The following is a 24,597-nucleotide window of genomic DNA, read 5'->3' as shown; positions in this document are numbered from 1 at the left end:
AAGATAAGCAGCAAAATCCACATGGGTTGTCTTTGTTATTAGTTCCCACTGCAGAGTCAAGAGTAAAACACCAGTCAAAAAGTAAACTGAAAAATTTAATTGTTTTATAAAATAAGATTATTAAATTCTATGTAAAAATCCAGCTTCTTAAATATAGTACATTCACTTCCTCACAGAATATTTAAATATTCAGGTCACTTATGCTGTATTTTCACTGTATTTGAATTAAAAACATTGGATAAATTAAAACATCCCTACCAAAAGATACCACAACTTATACAAATAAAACTAAACAATAATACTTTTTCTTTAAATACAAAATGTAAAGAAATTAATAACTCTTAGAGCATGCTACAAAATTTTGCCAGAAAAATATATGGGATCATTTTTGTTTAACTAGAAAATATACAGCATGCTTTTCATTTCTCTTCCTAAAACTCAGTCGCATACAATTTCCATTAACTTAATAAATATGTACAACCAAAATGTTTATACCTTGAAGAATATAAATAGCAAATACTGTAATAGAGCCTGGTCCGGCATTCTTTCCTTGTCTCGTGACTATAGTGGGGCTTTTCAACTCTGAATGTGCAAAAATGCAGAATCAGGCTCTTAGTGTTATCAACAGGTTAATAGCTTTTATGAAAGTGATTTATTAAAAAAAAAAACCCAAACCTTCAAAACCACTGCAGAAGAGTTAGAGCTATTCCAGTCAGGCATTTCTATAAATAGTAAGACATAATGTAAGGAAACAATGTTCCAGTTTAATTACTGCTGGCAGTAATTGGGGAAAAATAGTCAGTGGAGAATGAAAAATATCTTGAATTAGACACATCTTACTTTCACTGATTTAATTTGGTTCCCTATCATTTCTAAGAAAAGTTTCTGATATAACCTATACATTGTAAATCTGTGAAGAAACTTTATCACCTTCTTCAGACTTTGGATGGTTCGTTTTGGAAAGGGGTATGTTTTCAAGTGCTTCAGTCCATACATTAAACCTTTAATGGTGTCTTGGTCACCATTCTTTATTCTCCACAGATTGAGAAGTTTCAGAATTTGCTCTGTAGGTTGACATAGTTTCATTGTGCGCTCAATATCTTCTTTTCCAACTTTCTTGCCTGGTAAGCTCGCCATTAGTGTGTTGAGATGTTCAAAGGTGAGATTCAGGTCACCAATATGTCTTAAAACACTACTTTCACAAAGATCGATATCTATGGAAAGTGAAAAAAGAAAAGAGATAAGTACTATGCATTACAACTTTATTATGGGCTGCAAAAAATAATCCAAAATATCAAGGTGAGTATTATTTCCCAATTATGTTTTTTCTTTATTTCAAATAATACTATTAGGAATACTTATTTTTGATTATGAAAACATTTATCAATTTAATTAACTTTGAAAAAACAAAACTCTAAATTACAAACAAACTTAGTAGCAAGTATTTATTGCTATATGCTTGTTTCATCTATCTTGTGAAATGTTCTGTGTAAGTGAAGAGAATCCTAATATTTGGTTCCACTGAATGAGAAGTTTGATCTTCCTCTTCAGAAATGTCTAGGCAAGCTTTGCTAAAACAGCCATTTTCATTTTTGAATTCTTCTGGACACTTCACAGTCTGACATAAGCATGCATATTAAAAAAAGAGAGGGAGAAAAAGAAAACATTTCTGCAGCATTTTTAAATCTATTCTGAGTGGACAAAAGGTTGTTCAAAAGTGGTGATTGTTGATGGTGGCTTACATGAAAACAGTCAACCTGACTCATAAAAACTTTGGTGTTAACATTGCAGTGCTACTTCACCTTTGACACCTGCCTTGGCAGAGTCAGCACAAGCAAAACAGTGAATCGTCATGAGAAATAAGTATGGGAAGGGAAAAATAAGGGAAAGCCTGTCTGTGTATTCCTCACTCTCATGTGTTCCCTCCATGAATAGATGTCCTAGTCTGAGCTGTCAATCTCCACTCTACAGAAAACAAATTGCACTGTCAGTGGCAGGCATCCAGCTCCCTCTAACCTCAATAGACACTGCTAGGATATAACAGTAGAAACATTTTCTCCACTTGACCAAAATTCTTCATATGCTGTTGTTCTGATTTTGTTTGGGATAGAGTTAATTTTCTTTACAGTAGCTAATATGGGGTTATGTTTTGGATTTGTGCTGGAAATGGTATTGAGAACACAGGGATTTTTTTCTCTACCACTGAGTAGTGCTTACATATGGTGAAGACCTTTTCTGCTTCTCACACTGCCCCAATAGCGAGTGGGCTAGGGGTACACAAGAAGCTGGGAGTGAACACAGCCAGGATAGCTGACCCCAATGGACCAGAAGGATATTCCATACCATATGATGTCGCACTCAGCCTATAAAACCTGGGGGAAGAAGAAGGTAGGAGGGGGTGTTTGGAGTGACAGCATTTGTCTTCCCAAGTAACCACTGTGTGTGGTGGAGCCCTGCTTTCCTGGAGATGGCTAAACACCTGCCTCCTGATGGGAAGTAATGAATTCTTTGTTTTGCTTTGCTTGCGTACACAGCTTTTGCTTTACCTATTAAACTCTCTTTATTACAGCCCACAAGTTTTCTCACTTTTACTTGTCTGATTGTCTCTCCCCTCCCGCTGAGGGGGAGTGAGCAAGCAGCTGTGTGGGACTTGCCGTCTGGGTTTAAACCACCACAGTTGTGCAGTCTCAAGAGGGACATCACACACACTCTCAAGGTGGCTACAAGTTTTGGGAAGAATTCAGTCTTCAACTGATCAGGAGAAACCGAATTCTCTTCTTGCTTCCCCTTGACTTCACACTGCTTTACTGCATCAACAAATCTCAGTGAAGCACTGCGGGTCCTCTTAAGAGCACAACACATTGCCAGAAGGTATTTAATCCCAAATAGTGTTTTTTTTAAATGGCATTTAGAAGACTGCTTCTAATATATATGTTAGCAAAACAAGGTACCTTGAATAATCTTCTTGACTGTATCTTGTTCTTTGTTTTGCTGCTTCCATAATTTCAAAAGCTGGAAGGTCTGCTCTTGAGGACTGTGCCTTTGTTTAATCCTTTCAATATTCTCTGTGCTAAGTTTTGTCCCAGGCAAACTATCTGCTAGTAAATTCAGCCAGTTAGGTGTGAGCTGACTAGGAACAGCAAACCTGAACATAGCCTCCTCACACAGGGTTACATCTGAAATGAGAAAGATAAAGAATATGTCATTTTTTCTGATTTCTCTTGCTCTGCTTGTTGCTGAAAAAAAGAGTAAACAGCAGGAATGATGAGAAAAAAATGTTTAAAAACAAACTAAGAGACCCTTATAATGCTGTTGCTCTCTGTGCTCGAGTTCCATTTGATCTGACCTGCAATAATTAAAACTCTATTACAGCCACCAATAGAAGGCAAATGGATAACAACCTAGATATTTTTATCGTAACTGCTGATGCAGTAATTTCACCTATAATTGAAGGTATCTTTTCAGAACAGTCTTCCTCAGTATGATACATACCTATGATGCATTTCTGAGGTGCTGTATCTGTATTTTCCTCACAGACATTGTCACGAACTGCATTTCCCTTCGATGCTGTTTTGAAACCCAGTGCACTACAGTTGGTATGCTTTAGACAGGCTGCTTTGGATGATGTTTCATTTGAGAAAAATCCATCTGGACATCTCTTACACACAGTGTCACTCTCAGGGGTACCTGTGGAAACAGGAAACAATCCATCCAATTATATATAAACTCAACTGGAGAAAAAAATACAAGAATACAAGAATAAAATATTCATCCAAAAATTGCTATGGTTCTGCTTTTCACATTTCTGACCTATGAAGGAATCATATATAAAAAGTTTTTAAAACCACTTTATTTTTAAAAAAACACAAAAGGTTAAGAGAATGATGTTCCTGTTGGAGTAACAGAGTAAATAGTACTCTTAAACACACTTGTTAGCAACTTTAAAATCAGTAATCATTGATTAAACCAGTAATTTAGTAAAGTACTATATTGAAATTAATAACTACTTGATTCTATTCAGACACTGCGTTATGCTTGACCTTCATCCTTCAACTATGCAAATATTCTGTAAAATAATTCAATGGCACAAGAAATTGCTCTAAATTGTACTCAGTATTATCTGCCCAGAACCTTACTCAAATGGGTTACTTTTGTTCTAGCTAAAAATATAACACAACTAAATAACAGCTAAAGACCCCCTGAAAGGTACTTTCCCTGCTCAAATATTAGATTATACATGAAAACAGAATTTCAGTAATGTTTCTAAAATTTTTTTCCTGAGCTTGAATAAAATTGTGTTTAAAGCACAGAAAGCTAATTGTCCAATATAGTAAAAATATTTAAAATACATACATACATTTTGCTTGGTGTTTTACATTTATAAAGCATAGTTTAACTTCAGAATCAATTATATGATGCAACAGTAGAATGACAATATATGGTTCTGCCATATTGACAAAGAAGAAAAAAAAATTAACGCCTGAAATCTGAAAAAATGACAACAGCCTAACCACCTGCAGGAAAATAACAGCACCGATAAATGTGTTACATTCACTCTTAATTCATCTTTATTCAGCCAACATTTAATAAGTGCCTAAGGTCTAACATCTAATATTGCATTACTGAACATAAATTTAAGCACATGCTCAAAATTGTTCAAAAATAATTAGAAACTATATTTGAATAAGAAAATGCCTCCATCTAGTGTAGTTTGGAAGTATTTACATGTGGGTGCTTGCTTTAATGCTAGCTTTTAAGTAAATTTTATTTGTTTTGGGCATTTCCTCAAAGAGAAAAAGTATCAACGAGCCATGAAATAAAGAATGATACTTGAATACATCCGACCTGGCACTTCTTTCCTCAGACAGCAAGTGAAAACAAAGGAATGTTTAGCTGTTGTGCACCTGAAAAATCAAGGACTCTGGTATATTGCCAAACTCCCCAAATCCTCTGCTTTCTGCAGCCAGTGCCCAGCCCACAGCAGCAGCGTCTGCCCTCGTATTTGCTTGCACCATGTGTGCTGTCTGCGGCTCTGGGCTGAACGGAACGCCAGCCAACACCTGCACCTGAGCGGGCAGCAATTAGCATTGCTGAGAACTCTCAATTTTTCGCAATATTCTTCGCTACAGACACACTGCTGTTGTGTTCCAGCAGTGAGGAAGGGGAAGAAAGAATAGTTCCTGCAAACAATGTGCCATTCTGCTCAGAGCTTCCCATATAACCTTTGCAGTGCAGGAGAGAAATAAACTCGGTGATCCCTCAGTGTTTTCAGAGTTGAGCATAAAACCACCTCCCAGCTTTGTTAGCTTCTTATCTGGCTGCTCTTGCCCAGGGCTCAAACTGCCCCATCCTGGCTGGCTGCCTTTCTGCTGTTCCCTCCTGGAACACCCCATTCTCCCCAGGGAAACGGCAGCCACCACAGGGAAGATAGTGCTGCCTCATAGCAGTGCTGCTTCTCCAGCCTGTTGTTGCTGAAAACTCTGCCAGAGCCAGACACAGCAGCAAAACCTTTATCTGCACTCACAAAAGGGGACTACTGAAGTAAACGGATCTGCCCGACCTAATCATGAGCAACTGGCAGTGGGGAAACAGAGTTCTAGTGCTTAAGCTTTGAATAAGAGACGGGACCACACTGACTCTCTGTGTGACAGTGGAAATGTATTTTTCTATATTTAGGTTTTATTTCACCTGAATTTACATAGTTACCTAGCTCAAGACTATCATATGGCAGAAACTGGGAATACACTATGGTCCATGCATATTAAATTATTAGTCAATGAGTCACCTGTTGACACAGGGGGGGTGCAGTTATATTTACAATGGTTTTGTTCCTTGTTTGAGGTCTGCTTGGGTTTAGCCAGTTCATCCTAATGGTCTTCTGGAAACCAACTTTCCAATAAAACTACATAATTCGACAATTTATTTTCTTCCAAAGTTTACTTCATTTTGAACTCATGGATTCATATATGTCCACCAGAGTCTTACTGTGTTTATAGGGATGCAGCAGGCTGGCTGCTGAGACGATTTATACTTTTTGTTCGCAAACAGGCTTTCTGAGAACTTTGTTTCTGTCCCCTTTTGACTTGCTGTCAAGGTATGGTGGAACCTCATTAATCTAAGTTTCTGGGTATAACGATTTAGGTTAATGAAGGTTTATAACCTGGAAATGTAGTAGCTGCCAGTGGAAATGCTTAACAGTGGCAAGGTCATCAGGGTAATGCTTAGTTAACCAGTTACTTGGAGACTAGTAAACAGCTACAGCAGCAACATTACTCCTTATGTCAAAGTTGTTCTCCAATGAGGCGTTCATAGCATAAGAAAGGTCTGCCATTCAGCACAGCTCTAAAATGCACAGTCCGGCCCTAGTAAATACCTAGGGAAGTTATTCCGTAGCCTGGAGATTGGTTGCCTATGGGTTTGTGTCTGAGATATTTTGATTTTCTGTATTCCCTTCCTCATTGCTCTTCTCCGGGCAGTTATCAATCTCTGGTATAATGACAGTATGCAATTCTTTCAGGCTATATTAAATACTGGAGATAAACTGGACCATGACATTGGCCAAATGATAAATGATGTATTTTGTTTTGAGAGAAGAGCTTATTATTGGTTTAACAATTTATGCTGTCTTAAATGAAGAATACACTCCACTGAAAAGTGCTGCTTTGCTCTGTATCCCCACCAGACCTACAGCACAATGCCAGCCTGCTTGACAAAGAAATGGTTGTTTGTTTGATAATAGTAACAGTTTCCCTAAGAGTTCCACTTAAGATGCTGATAATTAATTATTACCACATATTGCCGTGATGCTAGAGCCATATTAATATTGTTATAATTATACACTTGGTGTCAAACACGTAGTGCTCCTGGTGTTTGTCAAGATGTACAGTTGCTTGAAACAGCAGATTTCAAAATGAAAAACATTATTATTTATCACACACACAAATACTACATTCCAGATAATGTTCCTGTAAAAGAGGCAATCCATCATGTTTCTCATTAGAGTGCAATTTGCTACATTTGCTACTGCCATTAAGTTATATATTACCATCAGAGCAGGGTATTCCACTGAGAAATGTTCCTTTGGCTACAGTCCAAGTGATGCAGACTACAAACAGGTTCAACTTGCTTTACAATTTACTGCCCAGTAATTTCATCTGGATGAGCTTCTTTCCTAATCTTGTAACTGCTATGAGTTGTCGACATGCTGTAGAGTTCTAATTAAGTCTGTATGTATCAAAAAGCGGTACATACCTGGCTGTGCAACGCCAAATCCAGGAGGACACTCCGTGTGCTTTAAACAAAACTCAAGCTCCAGGTATCTGCCTTCGACACACTCACAGATGCGGTTCTGCGTGCTGGTGCACTCCTGCTTGACGTACTGCAGCTCTTTGCAAACGGCACTGCAGTACTGGCATTCATCGTTGCTGTTCCACTCTTCGGCGTAGTACTGATCTGGACACGGGGCACACTTTGTCGGGCTGGTGGCTGTACAGTGCTGCTTTACATAGCTCCCAGGAGGGCACTGGTCACACAGCAGTTGACGAGATGTCCGTGGGTCATAATGCAGGTATTTGGGGGGAGAGTTATCCTGCATAGTCCCCTTAACAAAAATGTCCAAGAGCTAGAAACAGAAAGATAAAGCATTGCTGACTTTAGTTCTGGGGAGGACCGCGGTCAAAGAGAAGCCTATATTTTAATGAGTTTATGAGCCTAATTGTGTCATTGTCCTCTAAAAACTGTGGAAGAAACTTATAAAGTATCGGCCAGCTTCTGGACTCTCCCATGTCTGTCTCAGAATGGAAAAAAATTTAGAATATTATCCAGCAAATGTTCCTGATATAGGTACTTTCTTGTTCTTCCAGAGACATAGATCCTCGTTTTATCCTACTTACACCCTTTTAATATCACTGGGCAACAACCTGTTACCACCTGACACGAGAAAATCTGAATTATTAATTTCATTGGCAACACTCTTTATGGGCAGCAAGGTATGTTTTATGCACTCCTGTGTTTTTAAGTATCAAGTACTTCAGATGTGAAAGGAATGCTATCAGCATACAAATCTGGCCAGCATACTGCACCATCACCACAGATACCTGTAAAGTGATTTCTTAAAATATGTCTTTTTACCAGCAATGAATGTCTAGAACAATATAGACTAGTTTTTAATGCTTTCCATTTAATCTAGCACTGAAATGCAGCAGCTCTGTGGATTAAACTTGGCAGCTATGTCAAGTATGAAGATGTAGCTTCAGACAGAGGTAAAGGATGCTGCAGTTTATGAAGGGTACATTAAGGACTTAATCTCATGAGCTGGAGGAAGCCAGGTTAATGCTTTCACTTCCTATCCAAAATGACGGGTTTATGGCTGTCGTGAGGACCTGGTTCAGTATTGGCACACATCATGACCAGTCCACTCCTGCTTCCTGCAACATGTTGCTGGTACGACTTGGGATCTGGCAATCTGATGTGACCCTGCTCTTCTGCAGAGACAGCCTCCATTTCACGTAATTTTGGGATTATAACTGAAAATTTGGTTTTGCAATTCCATCAGCCTATCAAAAAAAACAACTTGGGTTTCCTCCCTGCATACCGCCCCAAGCCTCTTGGTGTCTGCCAACAACTTACTCTCTCCACTGAAAACCTGGTTATGTCCCAGCATGGCAAGACTGACTTGTTGCTTCTCTTCTAAAACTTGTAAACTTTATAAAGATGAAGTAAACTAACTCTGAATGAAGATTTTTTTTTTTATGTATCCGTTCAAGTTATAGATCCAACTGAATTCTCTTTGTTGCTGTTTCAATCCCAGTCAACCAATACAATATTGCCAATTCAGTTTCAAGAATGTATTTTCCACTTTTTCAATGCAAATGTCCCCACAGTGTAAGTGGAATTAACTCTTTTTATTCATTCGGACTCCGTATTTCCCAAGGAGGCCTCATCTAAGGGTCTCACTTCTGCCACAGCGTGGCTCTTCCTAAGTGGTAGTCTTATTAAGGCTGGAAAGGACAATTTAATTGCTCATCCATATTAACACGAGTCATAGCATTTGCACAAAGTAATATAAGGTGCCCAAATTAGGAACCCTTACTTCTTAAGAAAACATTCTTAAGTGCAGTCTCCCGTTGCTCATATATGAATTCACTTTTTATACAGCTATACTGATACAGGCTGAAGAATGAAACACAGAAACACTGCCTCTTCTAGTTATCCTTGACTAAGCCCTGTAACTTGTCTGATCTGTGATTTCTACAGGTCGATATCCCACTTTTTCTTGTGATCTCAATACACAGTCTCTTCCCCTGTAAGAAATTCCTTATTACTCATTGAAGTTTGATGTACCTCTCCATTTTCCTTAAATGACTGAGTCTGTTTCATGTGATCTATTTGACAAGAGGGTGTAGCACATTTTTTAATAGTGAATGGCTTTCCATTGATGAAAAAGGTACCCACCCTTGGTAAATCTACAGCTGCTTCTCTAGTAATAAAGAGGTCTTAGTAATCCCATTAACTGTTGGTGTAAACAGTCAGGTTTTCTGTGATTTTTTGTTCAATAGTAGATAATACAACATCACAGAGTCCAAGACCTGCATGGACACACATTCCCTTTGTGGAACATAATAGACCGCATCATGTGGCACAGATGCTACAAAGACAAGCATCCACCCACACTTCACGCAGATGTCTGTGGAAATCCAAGACAAATACCCAATAAAGATGAAAATCTGATGCTGCTCAAATAATTAGGGACAGCAACCAGACATGCAGGCAGCATATCTTTGTGCAGAAATGCTAAATTTCCTTCCCTGCAGTGCACGGCTTACAACAAGTACCAAGTTATCACTGCAGCAGATTCTGCCCCTCTGGGTCATGCCTCTGTCCTTGGTGACCCATCTTCAGGTGCTGAACCATTAGGTGGACCATTTCATGACTGCTCAACTTCTGCAATATGCAGGAGCAAGAACAACAAAATCTTTATTTTCCTTATTCAACCATTTACACTGGAAATTATGTATGAGGCAAGCAAGAAGTTTTGCTCCAGGGAATGATTCAGGATTGAAAAGAATTCAAATTCAGTAATCAGGATATGAGACATGGAGTTTTGTAGGGATAAATGGAGGCACTTGATTCCTGAGGAGCTAACAAGTATGTGAAGCATGCCAATAAAAATTGAAAAAAAATCAACACAATTTGAGAGGAACTGATTTAAAAAATTGCGTGAAGTTTTGCCTTTGGAAGTACCAATAGCTATGAACTATTAATGGCAACCAGAGTACTATTAATCTAGTGAACATAACCAATAACCATAATAATACGATTAATAAATCAGCATCACTAAAAGAACAGTCAGTCTTTGCATTTGATTTTTCCTTTCTCTTTTTAAAAAAGCACATCACACCTGTCTTCCCTTCTTTGCCAGAAACACACATTATGTAGCTGCAGAGATCCATTGATCAGTGGCTGAGCCATGTGTATATAGGATTCAACTCTTATTTAGTAAAAAGTGTCAAGAGATTCCTCAAATTAAAGCTATAAATGCAATCAATGTCTTAATACTTTACCAGAGCACTTTATACATAATTTTCAACACAGAGCTAAATTACCATTACTGTAACCGTTTGACTACTATGATCTTATCAATAGTGTGAGCTGTGCAACTCATTGCCACTGGACGTGGTAAATGGCTAGGTTAAAAATGTTACTTGACATAGTGATGGAGAAAAATAATAAAAGGCTATTAAACATAAACATCACCTTTAATTGGGAAATCCCAAACCACAAATTGCTTGAGTATGGAGGAGTGTTTTGGAAAAATTTCGATATTTTTCTGCCTTTTTCTTCCACCTCTTCTATGCATCAGTTATCAACCCCTGACATAGAGAGCATATGGGGCATTTTATTCTGGGTTATTTTTACTTAGACTCAATAAGGCCATTAGTATGCTGTCAAGTACATTTCTAGACTCCAGTCCTCAGTATCACACTTCTTCATAAGAGTGCTGTAGGTCCCTTAATAATACTTAAGAGAATAAATCTGCAAGATCGTCAGCTATGCAGATGGAAAACACCTAGCACATGTGCCTATTCTGAATATTACAACCTGAAAAGCAGAAGTTATCATTGAACCTACAGCAAGTGCCAAAGTAAAAACAATCTTTTTTTTTTCCAGAAGGTTTGCAAAAATGCAGGAAGAATGGTGCAAGGTAATGAAGTGCATTTTTTACTGATTTTATTGCTGCAACTTGGCACAAACAGAATGAAAACTCTTCTTATACAGCTTCTCACAGAATAAGCTAGAGGGGAAAGTTGTCATTTCTCCTAGCCTAAGACACTGAATTTGTGCTTACACTATCAAGTTGGATCACCTGTTACAGCAGATTTGTAGAGCAAAACAGATGGTGCTGTGCACCTGACATCCACATTATGCATGATTCAGGGAGGTATTTTGGACTAACTTCAGTCTGCTGTTGTAGACTGAGCATGCATTAGTGTCCACAGTGCATCTGTTGTGTCTCTGTACTCTGTCTCTATGTTTTCTTCCATCAATCTAATTTACTTTTGTAAATCCACTTTGTGCACTCCAAGTCTGCTCCGACATGCAAACTAAAATACAGTAAATAAAGATGATCAGTAGAGTCCTTTCAAAAGCATTTTCCCAAATCAAATTAAAATGGCAATTAAATGCTTTTTATGTAATTTCTGACATTTATCCTCAAACACTATGTTATAACCAACTTAGTAGCAGATTCTCAGTCATATAAAATCTCTGCTTGACCAGAATGCCCATACTTAAAGATAGGCTTTCTGCTAAATACCTCAGTCTCTGCCATAAGAAACAGTACTATCTGAGCACATGATAATGCCATGTCCAGAACTTGCTAGTTCTGAACATTGGTCTTCCCAAAAGCTTCACAGCAAGCAGAATTGCTCCTCTGATCATGCCAGCATTGGCCTATTTTGCTCTTTCTGGAGAAGAAAACATTTTTCTGTTTGCAAAGATGATGAAACTAGACATCTGACTTCAGTTTACTAGAGTCAGAAGTAGGAGTGATCCTCATGTTCACTCTTTAACCATTAAGAAAATGAAGTTGAGGTCTATCAGTGCTGCTCTTGACCAAAGTAGTGGATTTATCATTCAGAATAGCATGTATTCCATTCATCCTTGTTTAGGAAAGGTTAGTTCAGTTCGAAAGAGGTACAAAGAAAGTTTTAAAGGAAATGGAGGGCTTCATCTTGAAGAGGATCTTGATTCGTTCAAGAGCTTGGCAAGTCAAAACAATTCCTATAGGATTAGTACAGACAGACAGTGAATACAAGGAGAGAGGACTTTCACAATTAAAGGATAAAGCTGGCTGATGAAAAGGGCATTCTCTCATCAGGGAAAGTTTGGGAACAGTCTTTTACTGAGAAGTAGGTGCAAGAAACTCGAGTAGTTTAAAAATAGCTCTCAATGCATTTCTGAAAGCAAATACACCATTTCGTTTCCTGGAAGAGCTGGGGAACAGACTGAAAAGATCTAGGCAGTTTCTTTCAGTTTTAAACCCTAAGCAAATCCTTTATGTACCAACACCAATGGGAAACAATCATACTCACTGTCTTGCACATCTCAACAAATTAACTGTTAATCTGATTCAGAGTGCACTCAATTGCAAACAATTTTCCTAGGGGTAGTTAAACACAAGGTTCAATTTAAAAAACCGATCCCAAAGGTTGGGAACTTTTGTTCTATGATTATGAAATGTTATCAGTAGCAAAATAATTACAACAAAACCAAATCAAAACAAAATCTAGTATTGTAAACTACATCTATCAACCTGCTGGGTGAAATTCAGTATGACTCTCATGGGCTTAGTTCTGAAGGGACTGAAAAACTGAGTCCTTATCCGTCTCCACCGGCCAAAGTCTAGGTTCCTTTCAGGATGATTGTCTCTATATGAAGAACTGGGATGAACTGTAAATACTGAAATACAAGTCTAGTGTAAGTCAGTGTCATGCAAGTAAATATAGAAAACTTAGTTACCCAAGCTTAAAAAGCAATTCTTTGATTGTGTCACTCAACACATTAGGCCTGAAGCTATATTTTTCCATACCATCTTTATGTCAGCATACACAATGCTAACATAAAAGGCCTGTGTAGTCCATCTATTTGAGCCCTTAGAAGATGCTTTTGAAAGAGTAATAATATGATTGTAAAATTTCATTTCAGATCTTGGGTATGAAAAAACTACATGCCCTTTTCTTTCATCTTTAAATGTAAGGCAAAAAGTCATTTGCTTTTTCTTGTTGAATTAAAATGAACTGGAAGACAAAGCACATAAAGTAAAAATTCTTCAAGTATCATCCCCTTAAATCACTGCTTTGTGTGAGAAAAGAAAGTCGCTTTTCAGCATATGAAAATATTGTTATATAGCTTGGCTTTGTGGTTTTGGGTTATAGACCAAAGGAGAATGTCTAATTTGCTGAGAAAGATAAATCTGTTTCTGTTTTGCATTCCACAACTATTCTGAAGCATATTTTCCTGCATGATAAATAATTGTTCAAGGCATCTGTCAGATGGCTCCCAGTGTTTGCATTGGGTTCAAAGTAAAACCTCACAACTCTCCTACTTTTCTTTCCACACGAAGTACTTGGACAAAGCTAAGGCAGGCGGCCTTCACTTACAGAAGTGCTTTTAGACAGAACACCTCACTGAAATCATGCGCAGGCCCCAGAGAAATCTTGGTGGAAAAACATAGCACGGAATGATATTAAAGAGGTCCTCCTAATTAATAGCTTGTCAAATCAAAACAGTATCTCTAAATCCAGTACCTGACAGTGTTATGCTGAATCAGATTCATGGCTGTCTATTGCAAATAACCACTGTAAAATATTTGTCATCTAGGGAGAAATGACTCCCATCAATCTGGGAGATACTCAAATCTCATCCTCCTCACCTTGACATTCTGGGGGGCCCCATGCAATGACTGAGTTTAATGTCTTTGGGCTGATGGCCACAGCTTACCCCATCAGTAGCTGCAAGCTCATCTAGTTCACAGCCTCAATGAAGGACCTTTCAGCTGACTGCAGATTTGGCATCAAGAACACAATGAAGGCTAAAATTGAGTAATTTTCACTGGCTTGAGTTTAGCTTATACACTTTTTCCACCACTCTGACGACAGCTTCAATGCAATCAACTCACTTTGGACATAATAAGACCTACTGATGCTTTGTAAAGTGGAGGCTGCTCTTTTATATTACAAACATGAGCAGTGGATCTCCTGAGCCACCTGTATTCCAACCAGACACTATCAAATGCTGCCTCCGTTTCTGTCAGTAAAGCAATATGTCAAATATTCAAACATTTTAGAGTCTTCACGAGGTTCAATTAGTTGCCACTCACAACGCAATTTAGGACTCACAAAGCAATTTGTGAGTCTAAAATATTGTTTCATTTTCAGTGGCAGGAAAACAACAGTCAACTGGAGAGCAGGTCTGCATCTTATCAAAGAAATGCTAAATTGAAAGTCCTTCTTTATATGATTTACATTTGTCTGGAAGCTTGTGGAGGAAGAAAACATAAAAGACTAAGAAGCTGTTCAACAAAAGATGTGTCTTATCAGTGACTCATATTTAGGAACCTTATTCACCAGAGAGACAGCAAGATTTAGAGATAACGCAGACCTGGGATGTTGCCACAATGACTACAGTCTGCCTTTGCACTGAGTAGAATTATTGACCATCTAGCAAGAGGAACAGTATGTCCAGTATTATGTACAAACAAGTATTTTCTCCAGGAAGACTCAGAATATCAAATCTACTAGCATAAATGTTAAATACAGAAGAAACAAAAGTAAAGTTTCTGTGAGATTTGAACAGTGGGTGTTATTTAAATCGGGACAATCTCTTTTAAAAAATTCTTCTGGTAACCTTGGTGTTTTATTTTTAACCAACACACATGCAGACAGACAGAAAGTAAGTCAGACAGAAAGATAACTCCTACCCTCGCGGGCTGCAAAGCCACTGCTGCCTACACACAGCAAACCCGACAGGCAAGCCAGAAAAAGCATGTCACATGTGTCCAGGGATCCAAAATAGAGAAAGGTCAAGTTTAAGGGTCAAGATAGTTGCGTGACAAGTAACAAGATCCAGCATCGGGGAATTTCTTTCAATGCAGCCCTATTTCATAACACTTGTTTGTAAGCAGTTTTAATGTTCCAGCAAACAACACTACACGCATGCACCACCACAGCAGGTCCCCTTTATGAAACCTTAGCGAAGCAGCCAAGGCTGAAAGCAGATCATGTTCAAAGAGTCAGTTTTAGCTATGGTGTCTTCAAACTGGGTTTAAGGTATGTGAGCCACATGCACACAACTTTGAACTGCTGTCATGTCTCCTACAAGCATTCTTACAAAACAGGCACTAAAACTACTTTTCTGAGCTCTAGCACAGTACTTAAACTTCATTGACTGTACTTCACGTCACAATAACTTTAAATAATTTGCTTTTAAATAATAATAATAAAAAAAATTGAATGCTGAAGCACAAGTTCTCTGATATGCACTCCTGCCACTGGCATATTTCAGCTCCGAGACTCCTCTGCCAGAGAATTATGCTGAACTTCACCAAACACTATTACTTTGTAGGAGAACATGAGCCAGGCACATTATATTTAATCAAACTCAAAATCCTGACGTGATTATTTTATGACAGTCACAGATAAGAAGCCAAACTGACAACACGCTACTGCAGAAATTCCCAGATTTACTTCCCGTGCTTTCATATAGACAAAGAAGGCACAATATCATACATGAGAGGAAAAAGTTGAAAGTTGTCCTGTGTCTCAATTTGCTGACCACAAGCCTGACAATTTTTGCTTCCCTTGCACCATTGATTACTTTGGGTCTGTTTCACAAAAAGCTCTTTCAGAAAGTTGTACAGAGAGTAATAAACATGTGTTACTCAGCGGATCCTGGAAATCTTGTAGCATTTATAAAGAGCTTTCGTAATAAATGGATCTCAGTTCTAATGCTCTGCCACAACATTAATGCCACTGCACTCACCAAAGCAAGTTACCAGGCAGGCACACATAACAGCCTGTTCTGGATATTATTTCTTAATGTTTTTCTTCGAATGTGTTTTATCCAAAAGATGAATAATCTTCAAATAGATGTTGCACAGTATCTGTTTGTACATAGGTTTTAATTAATCTGACATCAGGTACAATTCCATATGCCTAAATGGATTAAATGACATTTTGAGAGATATACTACATTGCTAACATCTCTAAATTTTCATCTGGAAATAACTTGCTAAATTACTAAGTAAACAAAAAATTAGTAAAGCAGGAGCTTATCCCAGATTTAATAACAAAACTTTTTCTGTAATAGCTACTGACATAGCCACCAATTCACCACTTTCTTACATATGAAGCTGAATTTTCTAAGACAAACCAAGCACCACAGGTTTGTGCTTTTTTTCTGAAGTTCACAGTGGTTTTCTAGGGTAAGAAAGCCAGCCCCTAATCTGAGATACTGACCAGTGCCACTGCAGCAGAGATTACAGAGACAGGCAGGGATGGAGATTTTGTAAATCAAAGACAAACAGCTCAGACTCCAGTTTCTAAATTCATTCTCAGATGCAGAGTTTTGTCTCAGCCCAGTATAACAAAGCCTTACAAAAGGAGCGAGGGAGATAGGAAAAAAAGGACAAAAAGAAAAGCAAATCATGCCACTACCTTAGGAATGAAAGTCCCTGCTGCCTCCCTGGAGCTGGACATGTACATCGCACTCCAAAATTCACCAGGAAAGCTCAGCGTGATGAAATGAAAAGTGTTTACCAAGAAAACAGAGAGAAGGAAAAAACAAACAAACAAACAAGAAAACTAACAAAAAAGATCATGAAACCCCAGAAGAAACACTCTATGTCTTTACAGCGTGATTGCTGAAACTGTAATGCATCTTTAAGCCTATCTACCTCTCTGAAGGGACTTACCACAAGCGTGCAACACAGGAACTTGTTCATTGTGGTCGGTGGAAGAAACCTCAGCGCGATGGGAAATCAGGCAGAGAGTCAGCACCCGCTCCAGTCTCCTAGCAGCCTGCTTACATCCCCCAACATTAAAGACACGATATATATATAGTCCCGGTGTAACAGGAAGCTTTGGCTCAGCTTTGATCACTCATTCCCTACCATGACCAAACTTTTCTCTCTCGCTTGCTCGCTCTCCCACTCTTTTTTTTTTTTTTTTTTTTTTTTTAAAGGAACCTGTAAAACTTGATGACTTAATGGAACCCTCCGAGGGCTGTAACCACAGACTGGAAAATGCAGGAGGGAGTGTCAGGGGCTGGCCAGGGGAGGGTTTAATTGGGCTCTGTCTGGCTGTCTGGTTGTGTCCCATCCTCTGCCCTGAGCAGCTGGCTTGGAAGGGCGATGTGTGCCCCAGGGATGACAGCTGTTCCTTCGGCACCCCAGGCTGATGAAAGGCATGGTTAAAAGTCACTGTGCAGGACGTGTCCCAGGGCCCTGCACCAGCACAGCCGTCCACTCGCAAGCCCTCAAGCACACCCAGGGCTGCCATAGCCCAGGGAGGAGGAAAGGTCCTTTCCATGTGGCTCCCCAGGGGTTCCCTGGAGTGAGACTGGCTGGGAAGCAAAGGCCAGGGAAGGGAAGGCTGTGGGAAGGAGATTCTCTGCCAGTCTCTTCCCTGCTGAGGCAGGGATGCAAGGAATGGCATCGTTGCCCCTGAGGTGTGTGACACAGGTGTGTTCCTGCGTTGCCCACCACCAGCCAGCACCAGTCCCGAGTGGCTTTGCCAGGAGGAGAGACCTGTTTTCGAGTGACATTCAGTGTCCACATAAAGAAAAGGCTTAATGTTTTCAGTAAGTCCCTTCCTTCCTACACTTGCCATGCAGCACTTTTAGTTAGAAACGGGCATTTTTCTAAAGCCATAAGACTCAAAGTGCGTGCATCTTGCCTCCCTGGGTTGCTCAGAGGCCTTCTAGGGAACCTACGTGTACCAAGCACAGAGATGACCACAGCAAAGGTGTGGAGAAAGGATTTCTTTTCCCAGCCTGCAAATATTCAGAAATTATGAGAGCCTGTGGGATCCTGGCATAGAAGCCAAGCCTAGATGTGCCTCCAATATTCACAGATGGTTTTCTCTCCCTTTTAACAGGCCAGACCAAAACCTCAACTCTGCATATTCCAGCCCTTGAGTGTTTGAAATCTGGGGCCCATGTTGGCTGGGTTGTGCAGTTTTGCCCCTTTGATTCACAAGGCTGTGAGTGATTAGAAAAAGAGCGAGGTGGAAAAAGCCTGCATATTGTTTCACAAAAATTCAGCTATGCTGAGTCAGGATACCATCTTCTGCGAGAAAGACAGCCTCATGTATTCCTCCGTACACATCTGTAACCATTTGAACACCCATCAAGCATAACCTAAGACTGAAACAGATGCTGATTACACTTGTCAGGATGACAATAATTAAAGACACTTGAATTAGTGAGGAATTCTTTGTAAGAGGTGAAGTGAAAACTAACATGGAAACCTTACCACTCAAAGGAGTACTGCTGGCATCTGTTGGGTAGTAGTCAACACTTGATTACTGTTGCACCTCAAATGGATGCTGTAACTGTTCCTGCCTAATTTTCAGAGCCTTTCAGTACTTTAGCATCTATTCTTAGATATATTTATGAACATACTGCCCAGATAAAGGGACAGTATGTCAAACAAACAGTATCTAGCTCTACATTTTTAGGTTTCTGTTGAGTAGGAGGAAGGACTGGTTTTGAAAGGTCATCTTTGACCATGTCAGTGTAGTTAATGCTTGAGTACGGTATTCTCCATATAGGGACTTACTTTAAGTGTCAACAAGAATACTGTAGCAACTCCATTAGCAGAACTTATTCAAGCCAAACTAGCTTTATTCCCTCAGACATCACAAGCTAGACACAGCAATGCATTTCTTCTGACTGGGAACAGCAAGCTCCAGTGTCAAGCCAGAGATCCCTGAGAGGTGGGTGAGGATGATTGCACACAGAAGGAAGAGCACCAAACCCATGGCAAGTTCCCCATAGTTAACTGAGCAGTGTAACTGAATTTCAGTGGGCTTTGGACTGCGCTGTGTTTTCTCATTGCTCGTGCCAGCCATAAATACATCACAGGCAGCTCTCTAGAGAAATAATAATGTAGCTCAGAAGCCTGAGCTTAAACAGGTTAATGTGTACAGAGAATATCATTCATATTGGAATTTTCTAGAGATTAAAATATTTTATGTGATGAAACAGACCAGAAAATAAATTCTAAAAAAAAATTACAATTCTTTAGCCAAACACATGTCTATGATTAAGAGTGGCATCTTCCTTAACATGTCTGCTTTGTGTACATTTGTTTTCAGAGTCAGATATGCTGCACTGCATGAGAAAGTATTTTATTCCCATAAGCAGTGAAAAAACTGACATAGGTTAATGAGAAGAAAGCAGATCCTCCTTGAGAGCTTTCAGACAAATGGAAGTAGGCCAAGGTGTATGTATTTCAATGAGGACAGCAGTTTTGGACAGATGCTAAGGAGACCATCATCTTAATGATACATGAACACAAAAGTTGCAAGTATCTAATCTCATTGGAGTCTGTGGAGCTGACTGTGGATGTCAAGAGTGAACCATGTAGTTGTACTTGGCACGTTTGATCTAGAAATCACAAATAGACAATAAATAGAGGATCCCACACTGTCATTTTTAGTGTCACTTTCCGGAGAAGAACTGCTCTTTAACAAGGTTTAAACTGCAGTTTGAATGTTTCCACAAGTGCATTACAGTGTTGCCACTTTGCCTTTGGGAATTAGTTAAGATGTGCTTTGCAGAGCATAGAATCATAGGACAAGGCAGTAAACCCTGTAATAAACACTTGTCCATGCTACAACCAAGCTGTTCTCAGCAGTGTTTAGAAGAACCACGTTTGTGACTACATACCATAACAGGGAAAGAACACAGCTTGAATTTGTTTTTTGAAAGTTGAGTCCCTTTAATTATTCATTATCCATAACACAGTTTACAAGATGTAATAGGAAAAGGAACTAAAAAAAAAAAAATTAAAAAATCAGGATTTCTGCTTTTACTAATAAATCTAAAATGCTGAATGTAAGCATAAAGTAGATCTCTCCAGGTTACAGGAGTATGCAGAAACAGCCCTGTAGCTAACAGAAATGGTCCATTGCAACTTGCAGCAGTACACAAAACTGGAGAAAAAAGGACCACTTTCATTGGGCAGACCGAAAGTTACTGATACCACATTGCTTTCAATCTGTGATGATGTGTTTTTGGTGGGACATCAGCTATTGATTCAGTAGTAGTCATATTTCCAGACAGGTATTTATCTTTCCCTGTTTTCTATCATCACTATTTGTATTGCTGTCCTGGATGTTATGATTGTTATAAATCTATTTCTATTCCCATGCATCATTATAATCACCAGGTCTATAAATGGCTTTGCTCTTTCAGCCTGTCTGCTATCTGGAAAAACTCACAAGTCCAGACCAGTGAGTTGATGCTGGCAGGTGGATGCTGCATAGCTGAGTCATCTCAATATATCAGTGTGATGTTTATTGAGCCAAAGCAGCAAACAGTGGGAAGACTGTGGCTTCAGGCTTGGGACTCAAAGTTCACCACACATTGAATTTAGAGAACACTCAGAGCTTCATCATTAACAGAATTCTGTCAAACTAAGGGGAAGAGGGAGCTCAAAAAGATCAATTGCCTCTGAAAGCAAACATATTAGTAGCTGCAAAAAAAAAAAAAAGGAAGCAATCTGGTATTCTACCACACGTTTACAGCAGTCCCTTAGAAATTAATCTCTCTGTTTAAATTGTAAAAGGTGACGATCTGGGAAAACTTTGAAAATGGAGGCTAAAGGAAACCTGATAAGCTGTGGACAGTGTAGTGTTACAGGTAGCAGGAAAGTACATTTCAGATTTCGCCAAGCAGCTGAAACCCCCCAGCAGATATTTCCCCATCCTTTCTCTCTCATATAACTCAGAAACCCTGGGGAAAACATTTCATGCCAACATATACTGAAGGAAGAGAAGAGGTATTTGGCTCATAATGTTGTTAAAGAAGAACTTATAACTAAGCGGTTATCTTTATTTTAACTGTGTGACTTGTTTTATTTTGTAACCGGGTCTAACTCACGTTTTTGACTGAGTCTTTGGCTCATTTTGTAAATCTGAGGCAGATATGAGGGGCTCACATACCAAAAGGAAAATCTCACTTGTCAGACCATGGAGGCCTGTCCTATCAAAAGAAGATTTGATTTGGAGTACAGGATTTGAAGGTTGCAGTGGAGGAACTGAAAAATTAGAGTCACAGAATGTATAAAATTACCAGCCATAAACCATTAAATAGAAACATCTCTTCCAATGTGAAAGTGAAGACAGCCATATTCTTTGCTGTTCAGCCTTGCTTACCTAAGGAATCAAGTCAGCTTGTGAATCTGAAAAGTGGTGGTTCACTATGTGGACATTATCTTCTCTAGTATGCTTTCAAAATAGATTGATACCACATCACTCACCTGGATTTGTGAGTCTTTCAGGTTGTGTAAGCAACATGGACCAGGTAGGATCAGACACCTAACTTTTAGTCAGCTATAGTTGAGAGCAAGTCCAGTACTGCTGCACTGTAAATTTGCATCCCAGCCTGCTTCACTGTCACTCGACCTACAGAGAAACAACCTGAGGCATCAGGCATGCTGACAGGCTTGGAACTGAGATGTGGCAACTTCGTTTAGTTATTCCTGTCCTGGTCCTTTTTGGCCTTGAATTTCTTCCTAACTTTATCCCTGTGGCATCAGGAGGATTCTTGCAATGATTCAGACCTTTCAAGTACTCAGAAAACTTTAAGGCCTTCTGAAAAACTCAGTTGTAAACACCAGGCATTTGATAAGAAGGAATTCATTGTTCCCAGAATCAACATTTCCAGTTAACACCAGTAATCCAAAAGAGACAGCACATACTTTACCGAAAGCTACGGAAACTGGAACTGAAACAAGACAAGGTTTAGCCAGTAAGATTTTATGGCTAACAGGTTTTTCTTTTTTGTCTCTACTAATTTGCTTGCTACTCTGTAATTGAAGGTCACTGGTTAAGGAAAATAGTCCCGTTAGCTCATGAGGAGCGGCTGTAATTTCATTGCTTTCAGTCTGACTTCATTGTGTATATTTGGGTGGCATTAACATAGCACCAATTTTCCCTCCTTCTGGTTTTCCACATATGCAAGGATGTCAGGCCAGCAATGATGCCACGTTCGGCCTTCAGTAAATTTTGCATGGACATCCGAAGATTTTTTGTTACACGCTCAGAATTTAAACCTCTCAGACACTGGGTTCATCCAACTGTGAAACAGCTATTGGCTTGTGCAGCTTGATGGACAGCCTTATGTCATTTACATGCAAATGGTTTCACCACCTGTGGATTGCTAGGCTTTCCGCTTCCTGACAGGAGAGTAAAGGCAGTTATCACTGATGAGAAGAAGCTGGCTGCTCCTTTGCAAAGGGCCTTGTCTACTTCTTGTGGCAGTAAACCTCTGCAGTGCAGCAGGGACTTTATGTTCCAGATTCTTCAGCATTCAAAGTAGACACTGCTGAGGCTGGACAGGAAAAGCTGAGTGAGAGAGTGCAGTCTTTTAAGGAAATCAAACAAAGTAAGAATATTGGGGGTAAAAGCAGCCACAAATACCAAGCAATATGTATATCAGTCCTGTGAAGTATGTAGATAACATTACAAATCCAGTAATTTCAGACACACATAGTATTGCTTTTCCCCTTATTTATAAAAAGTTTCTGACTATCCTCTCTGGTGTAACAGTACGATGCTCCTTTGAACTTCTCTGACAGCCTCTCCTTTTCCCACTGGCTTGAGTTTAACCATCTTGTCTACACCTTTGAGAGAGACATGGTCCTTTCCCTTTCTAATTATCTTCATGATTCTTTTCATGTGGCTTCTGTTTCCTTCACCATGCCACTGAGGTCAGCCTCAGCTTGTCCATTTCCCCACAACCATCTCTATGTCTTCAGTAGTACTGTTCTCTGTTTATAGGTCACCTTTTTTGAATTAAGTTTGAAGACTTTACTTTCTAGTCTGTTCACTCTATCTGGGAGCAACCTACTGCCAGCGAGAGATGAGTATCTGGGGGGCAGGCCAGTCTGGTATAAAGGAAGATTTTTTTTCAAGTATATGTCACATACATGTGTATATTATAAAAACTGAGAGTACTTCCGTGCCATCTACTTGCTCTACTTCTAAAACATTTTAAAGTTTCATAAGAAAGTATGTTGTCTTCCTTAGATTTTGTGCAGCCACCAACCACAAAAAGCCCCACTTGTGACTACATGTGAAACATTCCCAATAAAGTAACAAAATCAATAATGAACACACATTGTTTCCTCCCCAAAATGGCTATCATATTCTTTGTACAATGTCAGCTCTGCAGCTTCTGGCTTCAAAGGAGGTGCAGTAGTGCAAGCCAAGAAAAAAGGAGGGACCTTCATGAAGTAAACCAGAAGGAATATGCAATTTGTGGATGATGGCAAAACTCACTTGGAAAGCTTGCCACGTCCCCGCATAAATAGCACATGCACTGAAGCACCTTTTAGGTACTTTTGCTTGTGGCCAAACTTCAGGCATAATAAAGCTTTTGTCCTTTTCTTGGCAGAGAATGTTGAAAACCAAAAAAAGAAGGGGAGAGAAGGTGGAAGGAATTTCGGCCTCCTCAGGAGGTGCATTCCAGCCGGCTGCTGGAGGCTGCTGGATGCTCCAGCACATTCCTTTGTTCCCTCTGACCAGACGTTTTCTTTTGTTTAGTCCATCAGTGCCCTGTAAAATACATTTTACATCCTTGGCAATGGGAAGTGCATTCACAGTCCTTGTCTCCCAGCTCTGAAGTTTCTCCAGAGTTAGCATTTTTATCACATGCTGCTGTTTACACGCTGTGTTAAAAGAAATATTAATTATTGTTTTTAATTTCTCCTATTCAGCGCTGACAAGTGAGCTAAATTAAGCTCTGGTGGAAGCCAAACTAACTGTCGACTTCATGCATATTTATTCCTCCTCACCATATGCACAGCAGGATGGAACCCTGAGAGCAACGGTATGAATTCCAGCGCTTCACCCAGCAGGGACCAGACCTTTTAAAAAGATTGCCCAGGGGCAAGTGACTATTGTCCTCAAGGGAATGCTGTTGATTTAAAGATTTTGTATCTACCATACTGTGCCTCAGTTAATACCGTGGGTTTGCTGTAATTCATGCAACATGAATTTTAAGCATTGGACATTTGACTTCTCTGTGTGTATGTGTGTGCAAGATGCACCTGTTCCTTGAATCCACCTTTTTTCAGCCCTCTAAAATATTATAAACTTCTTGCTCAACTTTCTCCTGTCTTCTCCCAGTGTTCAGGAGCCTCTGCCTTTGATGGTCTCCGTCAATCTTCTAGCCTCTGCTCCTTTTATTGAATAGGGATCTTCATGCACTTCCATGTTGCTAGAGATAATAGAGTTGCCTGCCACCAGAGTAGGCAATACAGCTTTGTACTGTGAGACAACTTTGCGTATTACTGTGTCCCTTTTGAAT

At 39.4% G+C, this 24,597-nt stretch overlaps 1 protein-coding gene across 3 annotated transcripts in view; it reads right to left on the bottom strand.

Annotated features, from left to right (window-relative positions):
- Positions 1 to 658: 658 nt before the first annotated feature.
- Positions 659 to 24,597, bottom strand: part of TNFRSF11B (TNF receptor superfamily member 11b) — a 29,385-nt gene continuing 5,446 nt past the window's right edge. Inside the window, exons 1-5 of one of the 3 annotated variants that reach the window (XM_009568760.2) lie at positions 16,973 to 17,211; positions 7,252 to 7,621; positions 3,493 to 3,687; positions 2,952 to 3,176; positions 659 to 1,214 (exon numbers count right to left, since the gene is read on the bottom strand). In XM_009568760.2, the coding sequence (XP_009567055.2) occupies positions 826 to 1,214; positions 2,952 to 3,176; positions 3,493 to 3,687; positions 7,252 to 7,621; positions 16,973 to 17,002 (1,209 nt within the window). In that variant the 5' untranslated portion in view covers positions 17,003 to 17,211 and the 3' untranslated portion in view covers positions 659 to 825. Of the gene's footprint in view, positions 1,215 to 2,951; positions 3,177 to 3,492; positions 3,688 to 7,251; positions 7,622 to 16,715; positions 16,779 to 16,972; positions 17,212 to 24,597 lie in introns of those variants that run through there. The other 2 variants (XM_054059359.1, XM_054059360.1) reach the window with 2 other exon arrangements.

The sequence above is a fragment of the Cuculus canorus genome, chromosome 2 (assembly GCF_017976375.1).
Source record: "Cuculus canorus isolate bCucCan1 chromosome 2, bCucCan1.pri, whole genome shotgun sequence".
Lineage (NCBI taxonomy): Eukaryota > Metazoa > Chordata > Aves > Cuculiformes > Cuculidae > Cuculus > Cuculus canorus.
Note: the sequence above shows the minus strand (reverse complement) of the source record. Positions and strands in the feature narration are given on the sequence as shown.